The sequence below is a fragment of the Geotrypetes seraphini genome, chromosome 1 (genome assembly GCF_902459505.1).
Source record: "Geotrypetes seraphini chromosome 1, aGeoSer1.1, whole genome shotgun sequence".
NCBI lineage: Eukaryota > Metazoa > Chordata > Amphibia > Gymnophiona > Dermophiidae > Geotrypetes > Geotrypetes seraphini.
Genome location: NC_047084.1, coordinates 238429086 through 238449787, shown reverse-complemented (window position 1 = coordinate 238449787; position 20702 = coordinate 238429086). Strand labels below are relative to the sequence as shown.

General features: G+C 44.4%; 1 protein-coding gene across 3 annotated transcripts in view; it reads right to left on the bottom strand.

Moving 5' to 3' along the window:
• DHX15 (DEAH-box helicase 15) overlaps positions 1–20702 on the bottom strand; it is a 260868-nt gene that overhangs the window by 163939 nt on the left and 76227 nt on the right. For all 3 annotated transcript variants that reach the window (XM_033948308.1, XM_033948298.1, XM_033948319.1), the window contains exon 4: positions 6078–6237. In XM_033948308.1, coding sequence (XP_033804199.1) covers positions 6078–6237 — 160 coding nt within the window. The remainder of the gene's footprint in view (positions 1–6077; positions 6238–20702) is intronic.

The following is a 20702-nucleotide window of genomic DNA, read 5'->3' as shown; positions in this document are numbered from 1 at the left end:
ATTACAATTTCAACTTTAGTGAAAATCTGGGATAGGGCTGAAGTAAAAGGTATGTCATCAGTGTAACTAAACAGTTCGACATCCAGGTTGCTCAAACATGAGCCCAATGATGAAAGATGAACATTGAATACTGTAGGTGAAAGTAGAGAACCCTGAGGAACACCACATGGGATATTCCTGATTGAAGAGAGGTGGGTCCTAAACCTAACTTGGTACAATCTGGACTCCAGAAAACCTTTGAACCATGAGTAAACATTTCCTTGAGTATCCAAACAAATTAAGGTCAGGTCAGGACAGGATACCATAAAGCACAGTTACTTACCATAACAGGTGTTATCCAGGGACAGCAGGCAGCTATTCTCACATATGGGTGACATCATCCAATGAAGCCCCGATGCGGACCCCTCACAAGCAGACTTGCTTGAAGAAACTAGAAGTTTCAAGTCACCCGCACCGCGCATGCGCAAGTGCCTTCCTGCCCAGTGCACGTGTCCTCAGTTCAGATAGCTAGCAGAGAAGCCAACCAGGGGAGGTGGGTGGGTTGTGAGAATAGCTGCCTGCTGTCCCTGGATAACACCTGTTACTGTAAGTAATTGTGCTTTATTCCCAGGACAAGCAGGCAGGTATTCTCATGTATGAGTGACCTCCAAGGTAACCAGAATGGGATGGTGGGAATGTGGGCAACTTAGGAGAATAAATTTTGTAATACTGTTTGGCCAAACTGTCAATCCCGTCTGGAGAAAGTATCCAGACAATAATGAGAAGTGAAGGTATGAACCAAGGACCAAGTAGCAGCCTTGCAAATTTCCTCAATAGGTGTCGATCTGAGGAAAGCTACAGAAGCTGCCATTGCCCTGACTTTATGGGCTGTGACTTTACTGTGAAGTGGTAATCCAGCCTGGGCATAGCAGAAAGAGATACAAGCCGCCATCCAGTTGGAGATGGTGCGTTTAGAAATTGGATGTCCCAACTTATTTGGATCGAAAGAGACAAAAAGTTGAGGAGCAGTTCTGTGTGGTTTGGTGCGTTCCAAGTAGAAGGCCAAAGCACGTTTACAGTCCAGAGTATGAAGAGCTGATTCTCCAGGGTGAGAGTGAGGCTTTGGGAAAAACACTGGAAGGACGATGGATTGGTTGAGATGAAATTCTGAGACCACTTTAGGTAGGAATTTCGGATGAGTACGAAGAACCACCTTGTCATGATGGAACACAGTGAATGGTGGATCAGTAACTAAAGCTTGTAGCTCACTGACTCGTCGAGCAGAAGTGAGGGCAATGAGAAACAGCACTTTCCAAGTGAGATACTTCAGATGAGCCTTATCAATTGGTTCAAATGGAGGCTTCATTATAAGGCTTTGGAGCAAAACGCCATTGATAGATAAGAGCAGGGCGTGCAGGCTTGGCAGGAGCTGGCTTTGGCTTAGGTCTGACTATAGAAGCAAATGATTTTTCATGGTCAGATAATTTCTTGGTGGCTGCCTCGATGGGTTCATCAAAGAGATTGTTGCCCTCACAAGGAATGTTAGCCAAGCGGTCTTGAAGGTTAGAGTCCATGTCAATGGTACTAAGCCAGGCAAGACGACACATAGCTACAGAGCAAGCAGCCGCTCGGGCAGATAACTCAAAGGCATCATAAGATGATTGGAGGAGATGCAGACGTAAGTGAGAGAAAGAAGCAATAACTTCCTGAAACTCAAAATGCATTTGGGTATCCAAATAATCCAAAAACTTTGGTAGAAGAGAAAGAAGAAATTCAAAGTAAGTGATGAAATACAAATTATAATTGAGGACTTTAGAGGATCTCGTAGCATTCTGGAAGATGCGACATCCGAATCTGTCCATAGTTTTCCCTTCCCTTCCAGGAGGGACGCTGGCGTAAACCTTGGAAGGATGGGACCTTTTCAAGGAGGACTCGACCAGCAGAGATTGATGAGATAACTGAGAATTGTCAAACCCTTTGCGATGCACAGTCTTATATCTAGAGTCCAATTTCCCTGGAACAGCCGGTATGGAAAAAGGTGTTTCCATACAACGACCAAAAGTCTGATTCAAAAGCTTATGAAGTGGAAGCTTAAGAGACTCTGCCGGAGGTTGAGGAAGATGCATGACTTTGAGATACTCCTTAGAATATTTGGAGCCAGTATCCAATTGAATATCCAAATCCACAGCCATCTGTCGCAGGAAAGACGAGAAAGATAGCTGATCTGCCAATGCTTTGCCTCGAGAAGGACTTGAGGATGTCGAGGCAGCCTGTGTCGAAGAAGAAGCTTCAGCAGGGAAAAAGGCATCAAAGGAACCTGGTGACTTGGACGAAGTAATCGAGACCGGAACATCCTCGAAGTCCAGCATCGGAGACCTCGAACGAGAAGTCGGTGGTCTGGTCGAGATTGGAGTAAATCGAGGCTTCGAGGAAGATGGTCTGTAATGAGAAGAAGAACTATGCCTTGAAGGATGCCTCGATGAAGGCCTCGAATGTCGGTGAGAACTGTGTCTGGAACCAGATCTCGAAGATCGAGGAGATTTCGCCTCAGAGACGTGGACAGCCGATGCCGATGTATAAATAGAGGCTGTATAAGTAGAGGCTGTAGATCGAAGCTGCAGAGGCTTGGTGGAGGAACCTCGATGCACTCTCAAAGACTCTGCTCCTTGTATAGAGTGTGAGGATTCTCGTTGAGGCACTCGCAAAGAATCTGCTCCTTGCTTTACGTGCTTGGATGCCAGACCAGACACTCGCAGAGACTCTGCTCCCTGCAAAGAGTGTGTAAGTTCAGACTGGGGCAAAGGAAGCGGCTCAACCTCACGGGAGTCTGCTGAATGCCCAGGCTGGATAAGAGGAAGTAGTTTGGGTCCCATGTTAGTAAGGAACTGAATAAACTGCTTTTCCAACATGGTCTGGAAAGAATCCGGCAAGGATGGATCCGCGTCTGAAACTGCTTTGGCTAGAGGTTCCTTTGAGGTAGTGTGAGTGTGCTTCGACTTGGACATTTTAATCTTAGACACTTTAATCACCACTGGCGGAACCGACTGCTGAGCTATCTGACCTGAGGAAACAGGGGAAGATACAGAAGATGACGTCGACGCAAGAGCCGCTGCAAACAACGAAGGTCTGATGAGGCTCAAGGTGGAAGCAATAGGCGCAGAAGGAGCCTCGGTGGAAGTCGAGGCCGAAGACGCCTTCGAAGTCGAGGGATCAGTCCACCAAAATGCAACGATGCTTGAAAGCACAAGGCTGGCAAGGCAGGCACGACCTAGGATGATGTGTTGGCCCAAGGCACTTGAGGTAGCGTCCGTGAGGGTCTGTAAGAGAGATCGCGCACTAACACTTGCTACACCTCTTGAAGCCTGTAGCAGACCAGGACATAGACGGAAAAATAGCCGCCGCAAAATCGAAGCCCTTGGGCTGCGGCCGAGCGACCTGTCCCGGAAAACAAACGGAAGAAGAAATTTTTTTTTTTTAATAAAATAAAAGAAATAAAATAAAACAGCGATTCGTGAGGAAAAACACACAAACCATGGTTGAGAGAAGGCACAAAGTGAACGAAGTTAAACGCAGAGAGTCAAAGATGGACTTCTCGGCTCCGCAGAAAACTGAGAACTGAGGAGACGCGCCCTGCGCTGGGCGGGAAGGCACTCGCGCATGCACAGTGCGGGCGACTCGAAACTTCGAGTTTCTTCAAGCAAGTCTGCTTGCGAGGCGTCCGCATCGGGGCTCCGTCGATGACGTAACCCATATGTGAGAATACCTGCCTGCTTGTCCCTGGGATAATGGAGTATTTTAAGTTGATGAGCTATTATTTTGGAGCAAAGCTTTGAGCTTGATCAACTTTGCGGGCCCATAGAATCAAAGAAACTATAGTCTTTCACTGGGGAAGCATTGAATTGACTTTTAATGTTTTAGCTTTTTTAATTGCTGACTCGGAAACCATGGTATGGTGCAGGAGTTGTTGAAGATCGTGTACAGGAGCCTTTGAACCTTGTATTTCAACTCTTCTAGATGCTGTAGAGACAGAGTGAGGCTTAAGCCAGTTTTCAAGCTGAAGATCCTGAAGTACTTGGTGGACTGGTAATGCAATAAACTCCTTTGTTGAAGATTTGCAGGATTGCAGAATAGCCTGAAAATATTTCCTTCCTGCTGGAATGGAAGCTTGGTGAAGACTGAGTGGACACCTTCTGTAAGAACTTGGGATAGGAATGGTCCTCTGGTTAGTCCAATTGTGAAAGGGAATCACTGTGAGGAAGAGGATCTTGATGTAATGCATGGGAATCCACAGGATCAAGCAACCCTATGGATAAGGGTGGATGTGTTGGGTGGAGAAGAACAAATAGAAGTGTGAGGAGTCCAGTGAAGATCCTGGTGGACTGATACAGATTCTGGAATAAAAACATCTTGTATGGGAAGTTGTTGTATGCACTCAGAATACTGCTGATCCTCTTCCTGAGGAGTGGGGCAGGCGAAAACTGCTGTAGAAATGCAGCACTATCCTGCACAAAACGCTGTAAGAGTGAGAAAAAATTGGTCATTGAAGCAACAGACTCATGAACTGGTTTATCTGGTATATGAGCCTGGTCTAAACATGCCTGGGAAGCCATACATTTAATTTTTGAGAGAGATTTAGGAAGTTTGGCAGACTTGGTCTTAAGCTTCAGGAGAGGACCGTGGGGCTGAAACAGAAAGCCCGGGAGCCTTCCTGTTTTGCCTTTATGGCATGGAGTTTGATCCTACTGTGCATCATGAGTCAGTAAAGTAAAAACCGGTGGAGATGGGGATGAGGTATCTTCCCTCCAGCCTTTTCTGCCAGCATTCTGGTGATAAGATTGAAGGCAGAGACTGTAGGCTTCTCTCCCCCGGCAGTATCGGACCAGGGCCCTGAGGGGGAGAAGAGTTTAAGAACTAGTCGAGGGTTTGGCACACAGTGGAACTATAGGTGAAGACATTGTGGGAGCTGAAAAGCAGAGGAAAAACTGGTGGTTTTGCGGTCCTAAAGTTAATTATATTTGAGAAAAACTGATGCCGCATCAGATAAAGAGAAGGTTTATCCAGTTCACAGTTTCTTTCTTCCTCCTCTTTTATTTTTTTTTTAAGTAGAGTCCTGTTCGAGTGTCACAGCATCTTCTCTTTTTATGTCTTTTTTGGTGGTCCAGGCTTCTGATACCATAAATACTCATATAAGAGTGTAAATCAAAAAGTAAAGGCAAAATACATTTAATAGCTTTAATAGAAGTTAACTCTGAGGAATTGAACATATCACTTTTCCACACAGTCCCTATGTAAGACAATGCATTAGTTATAGCATTCAACTAGCTTATGCATTCCTGCAGAGAAGTTTTTCAGCTGCTCCCAAAATCAGGTAAGCACCGTCCGCTTCCTTTACCTCATCATGCTTTGTCTTTTGCTCTTCGGTCACAATGATGCATCCATTTCTTGTTGGCGCTGACAGTTCTCTCCAGAATACTCGGATCTTCTTTATAACGTCTCAGGAACTGGGTCACAACTGCCACACACTGTTTGTGCAGATCAGTAAGCTGTCTGGGAACCCATTGTGCACAGACTTTCCTGTATCCCAAGTCATCATACATTATGGCAAATGCAGATTCATAGCTGATATCCAAATTTACAGCCAATTGAGACACCGTTTTCAGTCAATTTTCTCTAATTAAGGCATCTGCCTTGTCAATGTGCTTGTGTGAACTATGTTGACAGGCAACCATAATGGCCTTTAGTAGTTAACACCTGTTCTTCCTACTTTAAAACTTTTTTACCCACTCATAAACCTTTGATTTATGATGCTATGTCCATACTGAGTCAATATCAGACGGTGAATTTCCGAAAGCGCAGTACTGCACGTTGTTCTTCGATGGTGCAATTTTGCAATGAACATCCATGTTTCTGACCTCATGGCTGCCACATGACTGAGTGCTGCACTGTATGTGGATGAGCTATCTTACAGGCAATGTACAAGTACATACACTGCATTTTGCTAGATCTGTTCCGGTTATCATGTAATTTACCAATTGCCTTTAATTTTTGATTTGCCCTCGTATAAAAGAAGAAAACTACATACTTATCACAATTGTTACCTTTAAATCATTTCTTTGCCTTACAACTTCCTTTAAAACGCCCATCAGAATATCCGTAGCCAATGTCCTTTCATGAGCTTCATCAAGAATGATAACACCATACCGCTCCAGTAAAGGATCATTCATGGCTTCACGAAGTAACATACCATCAGTCATATACCTAAAGGAAACAAAGATGAAAACTTCATTGCAAATGTACTAAACATCTACATACCAATGCCAATTAGCACAATTTAAAAAAACTAATGGGGAATTTACATTTAAAAATGCATGCCTTTTGCAAACCTAATCTTAAGGTATATTACAATTCAGGTACTGTAGTTATTTTTCCCTGCCCAAGGGGCTTCTAAGAAGATCACTTATCTGCACTCCTAGAAAAACAAACAAAACAAGATATTAAGAGCTTATATTCTGCAAATATTTCAGAAGATTGTGTATTCCAATTTATTGTTCTGCTGTTAACTGATCTAACTCTACCCACATATTATGAAAATGGAAAATCTCCCCATTTGGAGCCTCCACAGCTCCCAAGAACATGTAAGGGTTTCCAGGATTTGTAGGTTTTTGATAGGCTTAGGCCTTCCCTATTTAACTGGGACCTTTGACCTTTTCAGCCACCCATATGGTTAAGTGAATACTTGGTGGTATGTCATTTTCACAGAGAAACAGAAAGCAGCCTAAATGACCACAGCATGCTTCTTTCAGACACCAGAGCTTACAAACCCAAAACTTACTTTTCCTTGAGAAAGCCTAAAGTACTTTCAACTGTGTGACAACAGTCACTAGCAGTTCAGAAAACACTTCCCAGGGCTCTAAAGAGGAAACACCACAAAAATCACAGTGCTAGTAGGCTCCAAGTATAAAGAAAGCATTTATGAGGTGGGGGTGAGGTGAAGGGCTTAGTATTAGCGTAAATTAAGAGTATCCATTGGGGGGGGGGGGGTTGGATGGAGAAAAGGGTGGGTATTAAGAAATAGTAAAGTTACTCACCTCTAGTAAGTGTTCTCCAAGGACAGCAGGCATATATTTTCACATCTGGTTGACGTCATCCATGGAACCCTGCACGGACAGTCAAAAGTGTACTGTCATTTTAAAACTTTAGGACTGCCTGTACAGCACACTTTTTGGTGCCTTCCCGCCTGATATCAGCACAAGGCAGTTCAGTAAGATAGCTAAGAAGCCAACTAGGGGAAGTGGGAGGGTTGTGAGACTATATGCCTGCTGTTCTCAGAGAACACCTGCTAAAGTGCTAAAGTAACTTTGCTTTCTCCGAGGACAAGCATGCTTCATATTCTCACACCTGGAATTCCAAAGCTGCCAGGGGCATGCCTCTAGGAAGAGGGTTACTGGTAACTACTATGAAACCAAAGGGATGGAGGGAAGTTTAGATAGAGAATAAATTTTAAATTACTGCTTTGCCAAACTGACTATCCCATCAGGAATGATTCTCCAAACAGTAATGGGACGTGAAGGTATGGAATGAGGATCAAATGGCTGCTTTAAGGATGTCCTCAATAGGTGCAGAATGAAGATGGGTTACTGAAGTTGTCAATACATGAACTTTACGAGCAATCACATGACCCAAAAGGGTCAGCTCAGCCCAAGCTTATGCAAAAGAGATTCAGTCTGCCAGCCATGTGGACATGGCTCTCTTGGTGACAGAAGCTCCAAATCTGTTAGGATTGAATGACAGAGGGAGCCAAGTAGTAGTTCTGTGAAACTTGGTTTGATCCAAGTAGTAAGCCAGTATACGTTTACAGTCTAATGTGTGTAAACCTGCCTCACCAGAGTTAGAATGTGGTCTCGGAAAGAAGACAGGTAGCCCTTTGGACTGGTTTAGATGAAATGCAATGACAACCTTTGGGAGGAACTTTGCGGAGAACCACCCTGTCATAGTAGAACGGGGTGAAACAGATAAGGGCCAAATGGCCCATCTAGTCAGCTCATCCACTATCACCTCCTCTCCCTAAGAAATCCTACATGCCTGTCCCACACATTGTTAAATTCAGACACAGTCTGTCTCAACCACTTCTACCTATTCCATGCATCTATTCCTCTTTCTGTCTTTCTATAAAAATGTATTTTCTTCGATTACTCCTGAGCCTATCATCTTAACTTCATCCTATTCCCTCTCATTCCAGATGTTCCTTTAAAATGAAAGTGTCTCGCCTCGTACACATTTATGCCATATAGGTATTTAAACATTTTTATCATATCTCCCTTCTCCTGCCTTTCCTCCAAAGTACACATATTGAAATCGTTAAGTCTGTCCTCATATGCCTTATGGCGAAGACCACTAACCATTTTAGTAGCCTTCCTCTGAACCGACCCCATCTTGTTTACATCCTTTTGAAGGTGCAGTCTCCAGAATTGTACACAATATTCTAAATGAGGTCTCACCAGTCTTATACAGAAGCATCAATATCTTTCTTTTCTACTGGCCATACCTCTCCCTATGCACTCTAGCATCCTTCTAGCTCTTGCTGTCACCTTTTCGACCTGTTTGGTCACCTTAAGATTCATCGCAGACTATCACCCAAGTCCCATTCTTCTGTGCACAAAAGTTCTTCACTCCATAAACCGTGCCATTCCCTCGGGTGTTTGCAGCCCAATTGCATGACCTTATATTTCTTAGCATTAACTTTAGCTGTCAAATTTCAGACCATTGTTCAAGCTTCGCCAAGTCCTTCCTCATGTTATTCACACCATCAAGGGTGTTTACTTTATTGCAGATTTTGGTATCATCTGCAAAGAGGCAAATCTTACCTGTAAGCCTTTCAGCAATATCGCTTACAAAATGTTAAAAACAAAAACAGAACCCCGAGGAACACCACTAGTAACATCTCTCAGAGCAATCGCCATTAATCACAACCCTCTGTTGCCTTCAACTAGTTCCTGACCCAGTCTGTCACTTTGGGGCCAATCCTAAGGGCACTCAGTTTATTTATTAGACTAGTCTTATAGCCCGTTACATTAATGGGTGCTAGAATATATGTGTGTGTCTGTCTTTATTTTTCTCTCTCTCTCTCTCTCTCCTTAGTCACTTTCTATATTTCTGTCTTTCTTTCTTTCTTTTTCCTTGGCTGTTCACCACCACCCCTTGTCTGCTTCCCCTGTCCATTCTCCCTTCCTTTTACCTCCCTGTGTCCACCACCACCCCTTCACTGCTCTCCTTATCCAGCAGCAGCCCTTCTCCCTTTGTTTTACCTTCCCCCTGTCCAGCAGCACCTCTTTCCTTCTCCCCCTGTCCAGCAGTAGGCCTCCCATCCTTTTTCTTCACCCCCCTATCCAGCAACACCTCTTTCCTTCTCCCCCTGTCCAGCAGTAGGCCTCCCTTCCTTTTTCTTCCCCCTCCTACTTCTTAACCCTGATACACTTACCTTGCTCTGCTCCCCTCCTCCTTTTTATCCCTATGATACACTTACCTTGCTCTGCCCCTGATCAGAGGTTCCCTCCGCCGACACTCGCCTCAAGGCCCACCCAGTTGCACCCATTGGGAAAGTTCCCTGTGCCACATCCCGCATCCCTCCTGACGCGACTTCCTTTTTCCGGCCTGACTGCCACTGCAGAAGATAAATTTAAAGGTAGGACTAGGTGAAAGCCAGAGAGCCTCTCTCGATCTCCGCCTGCATGCAAAGGAGCCTGAGCCGGCAAGACCACGAGAGAGGAGCCTGCACGGAGCACTGAGTTAAGAGAGGGCACAGCCGGAAATGGAAAAACGGCACTACCATTTGAAGTTTATTTTTAAGTTTAAAGTTGCCGCTGCAGCTCCTCTCACGATCGCTGCCTGCGTCTGAAGCCTTCTCCGATGCAGGTACGGCTCATGAGAGGAGCCGCCGCAGCGACTTTAAACTTTTAAAATAAACTTCAAATGGTAGTGCCGTTTTTCGTTGATGGAGGTCTGCGCGAGCAGGGAGGCAGTGTGGGGCCGTTTATTTTTAATTTTGAAGGTGGCACGAGCTGGAACAAGTCGTCTATCTGCAGACCATCCTGGGCGGCGTCTGCCCTCTGCCGACAGCCAGCTCCCTCGAAGCCCTCCTCCTGGCAGCCGACGACGTAGTAAGCGTGCATGCACACTCTTGCTCGCACAGCACGACAGATCAGGGATCAGGGAAGCACGGGGTATGAGTGCGCATGCGCACTTAGCGTTTTATTATATTAGATATTAGATGCCTGTGTGAAACACTGTCAAACGCTTTGCTACATTCTAAATACACCACATCTAGCACACTCCCTCTATCCAATAAAAAATAAAAAAACAAGCAGCAACAGGCACAGCAGGACAGAAAAGACGGACTCAGGACTCAGCAAACAGAAAAGAAAGGCATAAAAGAGAAACAAGGGGCAGACAAAATACACACACAAGCAAAGGGTGTGTGACGAAGAAGGTAAGAAACAGCCAAGCACAGGAGTGAGCACACAAGCTGAGAGTACCAGAACTCCTAGAAGGCAGACAAGAATGGAAGCTGAAGGAACCCAGAGGATGAGCTTTCCAGTGTACTACACGGACTGCCACATGTACGACTACCTCCCCTCAGGGAAGCAGTCATACGTGTGCGGACGATGTCAGGAACTGGAGAGCTTGAAGAGTGAGGTGAGGTCAGTTGTCTGAAACACAGGATCCAGGAGCTAGAGGGACTCTACATCTTAGAAGACCCCTTTCAGGTGGCCAAAGACCCTATGCGAGAGAGGCATATCGAGGAACAAGTCAGGGAGCTCGAGAAGTTCATTGAGGATGCCTACAGGAGAGTGGAAGAACAAGAACACAACCAGCGCGGGGACGAGGAAGACACACAGAACAGAGGACAAGAATCTTCTGACACCAAGGTAGAAGGTACCCATGGAGGAATCTCGCAGAAAGAAGAGGCAAGACTTTATCAGTGCCTAGAGGGAGGAGAAATGAAGCGCACCAAGGACACGGACCTGCGACCGCAGCGGAGACTAAAAAAGGGGAAATCTGCAAATCTGGTGGGAGACTCAATCCTAAGGCAAGTAGACAGTCACATAGCAGGAGGGAGAGAAGATCGGCTAGTGACCTGTCTCCCAGGAGCAAGAACCAAGGACATCGTCGACAAAATTTAAAGAATTCTGGAGGGAGCAGAGACGGAAGAGACAGCAGTGTTAGTCTATGTCGGGACAAACAATGTCACCAGGAGGGACTACAGCAAGAATGCACTGACTGAACAGTTCAAGATCTTAGGAAGGAAACTGAAGATGAGGACTCAGAGGATAGCCTTCTCAGAGATCCTACCAGTACCGAGGGCAGAACCAAAGAGACAGGCGGAGCTACAATCAATAAATGCGTGGATGAGGAGATGGCGTGAAGAAGGATTTCTCTTCGTGAGGAACTGGACATCATTCTGGGAAGAACAAGCTCTTCAAGAAAGACGGACTACACCTGAGCACGGCGGGAACTAGACAACTAGCAAATAACGTCAGAAGAGCAATAGAGCAAGCTTTAAACTAAGTAGAAGGGGAAAGCCGACAGTTGACCTGGTGTTAACGGTTCGGAAGACAGTATCCCGAGAAGATAATGAGTTGGAAAAACGCTGGGAAGACACAAATGGCAAACAACAGGAGCGGAAAAACAAGGGAGACGGAAGAAGCAAGAAGGAGGTCAGGAGGAATATAATGCAAAGGGAAGTCAACATGGAACTGAACAACGGGAAGGAACATGAGGAGGACAGTAGGAACATATCACAAGGGGAAGACAAAGGAGAGGAGGACTTGAGGAACATACTACATGGGGAAATTGGAACTGGACGAAGGAAAGGAACAAGAGAAGGACAATAGGACCATACCACAAGGGGGAGACAAAAGAGACATAAATCAGGAGTGGGCAGGTCAGGAAGGGGACAGAAAGGAGAATGAAACACAAGGAAACATAGCAAGGACGAAAAAATACCAGGACTTGAACTGCATGTACACTAATGCAAGGAGCCTAAAAAGCAAAATGAGGTAATTGGGTCATGACCAAAAATGAGAGCCTAGACATCATAGGGATCACAGAAACATGGTGGAACGAGGAAAACAAATGGGACATAGTACTGCCAGGGTACAAACTCTACCGAAGAGACAGGACGTATCAGAAAGGAGGAGGAATAGCACTATACATAAAGGACACCATTCACTCAGCCAGAGTGGACGCAGCAGCAGCGACAAATGTCCAACTGGAGTCACTATGGGTTAAAATACCAGGTAGAAATGGATTCGAGATAAAGATGGGGCTGTACTACCGTCCACCTGGGCAAAATAAAGCAACTGATACAGAAATGGAAGCCGAGTTGAGGCGGGAAAGCAAGCATACTAACACCAGTGTTCTCCCCAGAAATTTTTTCTAGCCGGGTGGCATGAAGAAGTAGCCGGGTGAAGAGGGAGGGGGAAATTTGGGTCATTAAATCCAGTGGCGGACCTAGTATATATGACTGCCAGTGCTGATCATTTTTTTAACAACCCCCTCTATATAAAAAACTTATTTTTAGTAATAATCCATGAGTCACACAACAAGGGTGCACATAGGAAAAGGCAGCATCTTAAACACTGCAGTGAGCACTAGAATACCAACACATGCATTGTAAAACTAAATAAGCCAGATCCTGCATAGTAAATTGATCTTGTACAGTCAATGCTAACAGAAAACCATGTCCTTTTCATACACAAAGACGACAAAAACACCTTCTCCCAATATGGAATAATCACAAACTAAATATAGAAATATATAAACAAAAGTTAAACTGAAACGCCAAGAAACCAGACTCTGCAACAGCACAGAAACAGTGACACATGTCCCCTAATACTGTGTAAAATATAAAGATAGTAGATGTAAATTTGAAAAAAAATGATACATAACAATCACCACTTTACAAATTAACAAATAAAAATAAAACAAATAACAAGAAATAAGAAAATACCATTTTATTGGACTAATCCATTTTTTAATTAGCTTTCAGAGGCCAAATCTTTCTTCAAGACAGTACAGTATACTGCTGTTATGGTATCCTGTCCTGACCTGAGGAAAGGGGTTTAGTCCCCCTCCCAAAAAAAAAATGCCTTATTTCCATTTCCTATTTATAAATTTTTATCAATACAGTTTCAATACTACTTGATTTTACATAAAGCAGGGGTGTCAAAGTCCCTCCTCGAGGGTCGCAATCCAGTCGGATTTTCAAGATTTCTCCCAATGAATATGCATGAGATCTTTTAGCATACAATGAAAGCAGTGCATGCAAATAGATCTCATGCATATTCATTGGGGAAATCCTGAAAACCCGACTGGATTGCGGCCCTCGAGGAGGGACTTTGACACCCTTGACATAAAGCAACAAAAAAAATTTCTACCTTTTGTCGTTTCTGCTTCAATCATCTTCGTCTTCTTTCTATACAGCGTTTGTCCTCTCTCCCTTCCATGCAACATCTGCCCTCTCTCTTTTCCACTTCCACTCAGCCTCTTCCCTCTCTTTCTGCCCCTTCCATCTACTGTCCACCTTCTTTGCCCTTTCCAACCAGTGTCTGCCCTCTCTCTCTTCCATACAACATCTTCCCTCTTTTTTATGTCCCTTCAATAAACTATATCCTGTGTCCTTTCTCTCTTTTGTACATGATTCATCTCAGCTTCACCCCCTCTCCATTTTTCTGTCTCCATCCTCTCCCCTATGCTCTGGCATCTCTCTTCTCCCTTCCCTCCTTCCCACTCCACCCCCATGGTCTGGCATCTCTCCTCCTATCTATCCCTCTCACTCCCTGCTCTGGCACCTCCGCTACTTCCTTTCTCTCTGGTCTGGCATTTGTCTCCTTAGTTTCCCTTCCCTCCCCCCATGCCTTGGCATCTCTGTCCTCTCCTTCCATCTCCCCCTTCCCCTCAATTATCTGGCATCTCCTCTCCTTCCTTTATTTCCCTCCTTCCTTCTTTTCCCCTGGTCAGGCATCTGTCTCTCCCTCCCCCTCCATGGTCTGGTATCTCCTTTCTTTTCCCTCCCTCCTCTGGTCTTCCTTCTCCCTCCTTCCCTCTCTCTTCCCAATTGAGTGCAGCAGCAGCATTTCTCTCCCCCCATAGTGCAGCAGCAGCATTTCCCCCCCCCCCTCGTAGTGCAGCAACAGCATTTCTCCCCCCCCCTCCCATAATGCAGCAGCATTTCTCTCCATGCAGTGCAGCATTCACAATTTGCTACAGGCTAAGGCGGGAGATAGGAAGCGACAAGGGAAGCTTACAACTTGCTGCTCTTGCTTGCTTCGGGCCTTCCTCGCTGCCAGGTCCTGCCTTCGCGGAAACAGAAAGTAGGCAGGACCTGGCAGCGAGGAAGGCCCGAAACAAGAGCAGCAAGTTGTAAGCTTCCCTCCCTGCCCTATCTCTTGCCTTAGCCTGTAGCGAATTAAACCCATGCTCCAGGGCTCTAACAGTAACACTCTTCATGCCGGCTTCCGTTCTTTTCCCTCCCCCCCTCCCTCGGGACGTAACTTCCGGTTTCAGAGGGGAATAAGGGAAGCCGGCACGCACAGTGCTAACGTTAGAACCCTGGAGCATGGGTTCAAATCGCTTGCTGGCACTTTTTTTTTTTTTTTTTTAAAGTCAGCCTGAGGCAGAGTCGAACATTGAACTTCCGGTGGCTCTTCAGGCTGTGCAGAGTCAGCCTGGGGAATCCCCAAGCCGGTGAGAGGGTATATTAAAAAAAAAAAAAAAAAAAGATGTTTGAGCAGCGGCGGCAGCAGCAGGATTCACAACTGAGATGACAGCCAGGCGGTCATCTAAATTAGCCGGGCAGAGCGCCCGGCTTAAAGGTTCTAGGGAGAACACTGTAACACCATAGTTATGGGAGATTTCAACTATCCTGGGATAGACTGGAGTCTTAGAAATTCAAAATGTACAAAGGAAACAGAGTTGTAAAGGAACCAACATGAGGGTCAGCGATTCTGGATCTAATCCTCAACGGGCTGAAAGGACCTGCAAGGGGAGTGGAGGTCGTGGGACCACTAGGAACCAGTGACCACAATATGATCCGGTTCAAAGTAGAAATGGGGTTACCCAAAGGGAAGAGAATCAATGCAACAGCGTTTAACTTCAAGAAAGGGAACTATGATGCCATGAGACAAATGGTGAGGAAGAAACTCAGAAACAACATCAAAAAAGCTCAGACTGTGGAGCAAGCCTGGTCGTTATTCAAAGGCACAGTAAACGAGGCGCAAAACCTGTATATACCCAGATTTAGGAAAGGATGCAGGAAGAATCATACAATAAACCCAGCATGGATAACCAATGAAGTAAAAAAAAAATAATAGGAGACAAGAAAAAATCATTTCGGAAGTGGAAAAAGGACAAAACTGACGAAAATTGGAAGGAGCACAGGAAGCAGCAAAAAGAATGTCACCGAGTGGTCAGAAAAGCAAAGAAAGAATACGAAGAGAGACTAGCCAAGGAAGCACGAAATTTTAAACCATTCTTCCGATATGTGAAAGGAAAGCAGCCGGCGAAGGAAGAGGTGGGACCTTTGGACAAGGGAGACAAGAAGAACATAAGAAGGGAGTGGTGAAGGAGGAAAAAGAGGTGGCTGATAGACTAAACACGTTCTTCTCGTTGGTCTTTACAAGAGAAGACACATCCAACGTGCCTGAACCGGAAAAATCTTCAAGGGGGATCAAGAGATAAAATTATCATACTTGGAAGTAAGCCTCGAAGACGTGCTCAAGCAGATAGATAGATTAAAAACTGACAAATCTCCAGGCCCAGATGGAATCCACCCAAGAATACTGAAAGAGCTCAGAGACAAAACAGCGGAGTTACTGCGGCAGATTTGTAATCTATCCTTGAGAACAGGGGTAATCCCGGAGGACTGGAGGATACACCTATCTTCAAAAAAGGATCGAGAGGCGATCCAGGGAACTACAGACCGGTGAGCTTAACCTCAGTTCCGGGGAAGATGGCCGAATCATTGATCAAGGATGTATCAGTGAACACATAGAAAAAAATAATCTGAGAACAAGCCAGCATGGTTTCTGTAAAGGAAGATCATGCCAAATGAACTTACTGCATTTCTTTGAGGGGATAAGCCAGGAGTGTCAAAGTCCCTCCTCGAGGGCCGTAATCCAGTCGGGTTTTCAGGATTTCCCCAATGAATATGCATTGAAAGCAGTGCATGCACATAGATCTCATGCATATTCATTGGGGAAATCCTGAAAACCCGACTGGATTCCGGCCCTCGAGGACCGACTTTGACACCTGTGGGATAAGCAAACAACTGGACAAAGGAGACCCTATAGACATCGTATATCTGGACTTCCAAAAAGCTTTCGACAAAGTACCCCACGAGCGCCTACTAAAGAAGCTGTGGAGCCACGGGGTGGGACGTGCATAGATGGATCAAAAATTGGCTGGTGGACAGGAAGCAGAGGGTAGGAGTAAAGGGACACTACTCTGACTGGAAAGGGTTCACGAGTGGTGTCCCACAGGGGTCAGTACTGGGGCCGTTGCTGTTCAATATATTCATTAATGACCTGGAAACGGGGACGAAATGCAAAGTTATAAAATTCGCAGACGACACAATACTCTCCAGTAGGGTCAGAACTGTTGAGGAATGTGAAAATCTGGTTGCTATCTCCTCCCTCAAGCCGTTGGTGAGACCACAGGCAGTAACACTGGATTCCATCTGGACTGCAATAGAGAATCTACACCTGGTATGCACTAACTTTGTTTCTATTACCTTGAATTCTACCACTAGGATAAGTTCTTTAGAGACTTCTATTCAACAACATCAAGTGGATCTTAATAATTTAGAAAAAGTAACAACCGAGACTAAGAATTTGCTTACTAAACAAATGTCAGACAAAATGATGATCTTGAGGAAGATTGAAAACTTAGACAACCAACAAAAAAATTTGAATTTGAGAATCCTTAACTTTCCGGTTGCTAAGTTTATGCCGCCTCAAGAACTGTTTAAGAATTTCATGTTGACTGTATTAAATATCCCAGAAGCAAGTCTTCCTCTGACACAAAGAATTTATTATTTAAAACAAATGCAAAAGGAAAAAGTAGTGGAAACTGAAAAAACACAATTGGATGTTTCAGCCATTTTGCAATCATCTGATATTGAAATTCAGGGGCGGGCAACATTATTAGTCTCTTTGGTATTCCTACAAGATAAAAAAATGTTGTTGAAATTGTATTTTAATTTGAAACAGGTCACCTATTTAGGTGAAAGGATACATATATTTCCGGATGTCTCTAAATGGACACAATCTAGGAGGAAAGAATTTTTGACTTATCGATCAAAGGTGATTGCTTTGGGGGCAGTGTTCCAGTTAAGATTTCCCTGTAAATGTTTTGTCTCCTATCAAGGGAGTAAATATATTTTCTTTGAACCTGCCCAATTAGGTTTTTTCCTGGAGGGTAAAGGAATCTCTAAACAGTCCGAATGAAACAGGTTATTAATGCGGTATTAATTAATGGATAGGATAACATCTTACCTGCTCTATTTCCTAATTTGTGATTTTCTTGGGTATATGTTCCCCTTTCCCGAGGGGCTTTATTTAATTTTGTCTCTTCTCCTCTAATTGTGGACTGTATTTGATGACTGTTTTCATTGTTCATTTTTTGTTTCTTAGTTTTTTAACTAAGTAAGATATATAATTTTTGTATTTCCTTTAACATCTTTGTAAAATGGGATGTAATAAAATGATAAATAAAAAAAAAAAAAAAAAGAACTGTTGAGGAATGCAAAGAACTACAAAGTGACCTGAACAAGCTGGGTGAGTGGGCAAAAAGATGGCAGATGAGCTTCAACGTACAGAAATGTAAAGTCTTGCACATAGGGAAAGGGAACCTGATGTACAGCTATACGATGGGAGGGAGGATACTGTTGGAAGGCAACCTAGAAAAGGACTTGGGAGTATTGGTGGATGCTACGATGAAGCCAGCGGCACAATGTTCAGCGGCCTCAAAAAAGGCGAACAGAATGTTGGGCATTATCAAAAAAGGTATCACTACCAGAACGAAAGAAGTTATTCTGCCGCTGTATCAAGCGATGGTGCGCCCGCATCTGGAGTACTGCGTCCAATACTGGTCGCCGCACCTTAAGAAGGATATGGCAATGCTCGAGAGGGTCCAGAGAAGAGCAACAAAGATGATTAAGGGCATGGAAAACCTTGCATATACCGAAAGGCTAGAGATGCTGGAGCTCTTTACCCTGGAAAAGTGGAAACTTAGAGGGGACATGATAGAGACTTATAAAATCATGAAAGGCATAGAGAAGGTAGAGAGGGACAGATTCTTCAGGCTAGCGGGGACATCAAAAACAAGAGGGCATTCAGATAAACTGAAAGGAGACAGATTCAAGACAAATGCTAGGAAGTTCTTCTTCACTCAGAGAGTGGTGGACACCTGGAATGAGCTTCCAAGAGAGGTGATAGAACAGAGTACAATGTTGGGTTTCAAAAAGGGCTTGGATGACTTATTGAAGGAGAAAGGGATTACAGAGTATAGATAGAGGGTTACTATACAGGGTACTTCAGGATTAGGGCACAAACAATGTAGGTGGTGGGAACTTAAAGGTCAAGGACCTGGGGGCTGCCGTGGGAGCGGACTGCTGGGCACGATGGACCCCTGGTCTGAACCGGCAGAGGCAATGCTTATGTTCTTATGTTCAATACTCTGGTCACCCAGTCAAAGAAATTGATTAGATTTGTCTGACAAGATCTGCTTCTAGTGAATCCCATGTTGTCTTGGGTCCTGTAATCCACTGGATTCCAGAAATTTCACTATTCTCTCTTTTAAAAGCATTTCCATTAATTTACTTACCACAGAAGTCACACTAACCAACCTGTAGGTCCCTACTTCTTCCGTACTCACACTTTTGAGAAGAGAGTCCACATCCGCCCTTCTACAGTCGTCCGGTACCTCTCCCAATTCTAGAGAAGCATTGAAAAAGTCAGCCAGCAGAGCCACCAGAACTTCCCTATGTTCCTTCAGTACTCTTAAATGTACACCATCCCGCCCCATTGCTTTGTCCATCTTCAGTGCAGTAGAGACTAGAAGAGAAGGCCCCTGGTAAGATTGGTCAGAAGCAACTATCACTGGAAGGATTGACAAAGCTCTGAGGTCACTTGTATTGGTTGTGAAAGAGCTTCAGTGGCTCAAGTCCTCCAAGTGGAAAGAACCCACCAAGGCACTCAAATGTAGACATGCAAACAGAGTGACTTGGACTGTAGATGCCATGTGACCCAGAAAATGTAACATTTGTCGTGCAGTAATAAATGGTAGGGAGATTTTCTGACATAAGTGGATAAGACTGTCAAGCCTCTGTTGAGGCAGAAAAGCTTGAGCCAGTGTTGTGTCTAGGAAAGCCCCTATGAACTCTAATGTCCAAGTTGGTTGAAGATGTGAGTTTTGGTAGCTGGCTGCAAATCCTAGAAGTTCCATTAGATGAACAATGAAATTGATGACATGCTGAGCTTGTTGCGATGAGCCCTTGCTCAACCAGTTCTCTAGGTAAGGGAATAAATGGAACCCACATGAGCGTAAGATTGTAGCCACTATCACCAAGCATTTCGTGAACACACTCGGTGCTGGCACCAGACCAAAGGGTAGTTACTCTGTAGTGGAAGTGGCGTGACCCTATTCGAAAGCAAAGGTATTCCCTGTGGGCAAGTAATATTAGAATGTATACATTTCTTTGAGGTATACTACAAAACAGAGCCAGTTCTTCTCTAATAATAGTAAGAGTTCCCAGAGAGACCATGCAAAATTTCTCCTTCACAAAGTGGGCAGAAACCTCCAGTTTTCTTTGGTATTAGGAACTATTTGGTGTAGAACCTTTTGCTCCTCTCTTGCCGAGTAACTTGTTTTGTTGCACTGAGCTGGAGAAGGGCTGAGATCTCTTGGTGAAGAAGGGTCTTCGGGAAGGAGCTGAAGAGTCTCTTGGGAGGCTTTCATAGTAAGTGTACGGTATAACCATGAGCCACCACTTGGAGAACCCACTGATCCAATGCTATGGTAAAAATGGTGGAGTCTGCCTCCTATGGGAAATTCCAGAGGGAGAGAGAAAGAGAAATACGCTGGCAATGTTCTCTAGAAGGGAGCCAGAAGGACTATTATTGCTTGGATTGTGGCCGAGACTAAGATTTTTGCTGTCTCTGCTGATGTTTCGAGTTGCTGGTTGACTGTTGGTTATACCTGCACATGGAGTAATAAGAAGAGTATTTGGAGGTACTGGAGTATTTTCAGAATGATTGTTGTTGAGAGAATTTAGTTGTCATGCAGTAATTGTGTATCTTCATCTTTTGAGTAGCCTTTTTAATGCAATCCTCAAATAGATCATCTCCTAAGCATGGCATGTTGGAGAGGCGATCTTGGACATTGGTGTCCCAAGTCTGAACCCTGTCTGCGCTTTGCAATGGAGACTACTGAAGTGTGAGAGGTAACATCAACGGCATCAAATGTAGATCTGACCATATATTTTCTGGTTTTTAATAAATTGGTCAAATTTGGTTTTCATGTGAACCGTGATATGGAAATATTTTCTCCTCTGGATTTGGTCTGAATCGATTTTAATAAATGTCATTGCTATTTGTCAAAATGGCCAAAAAGAAACCAGAGTATATATATACACCAATAATAACGAAAGTCCAAACTTAGAGAAA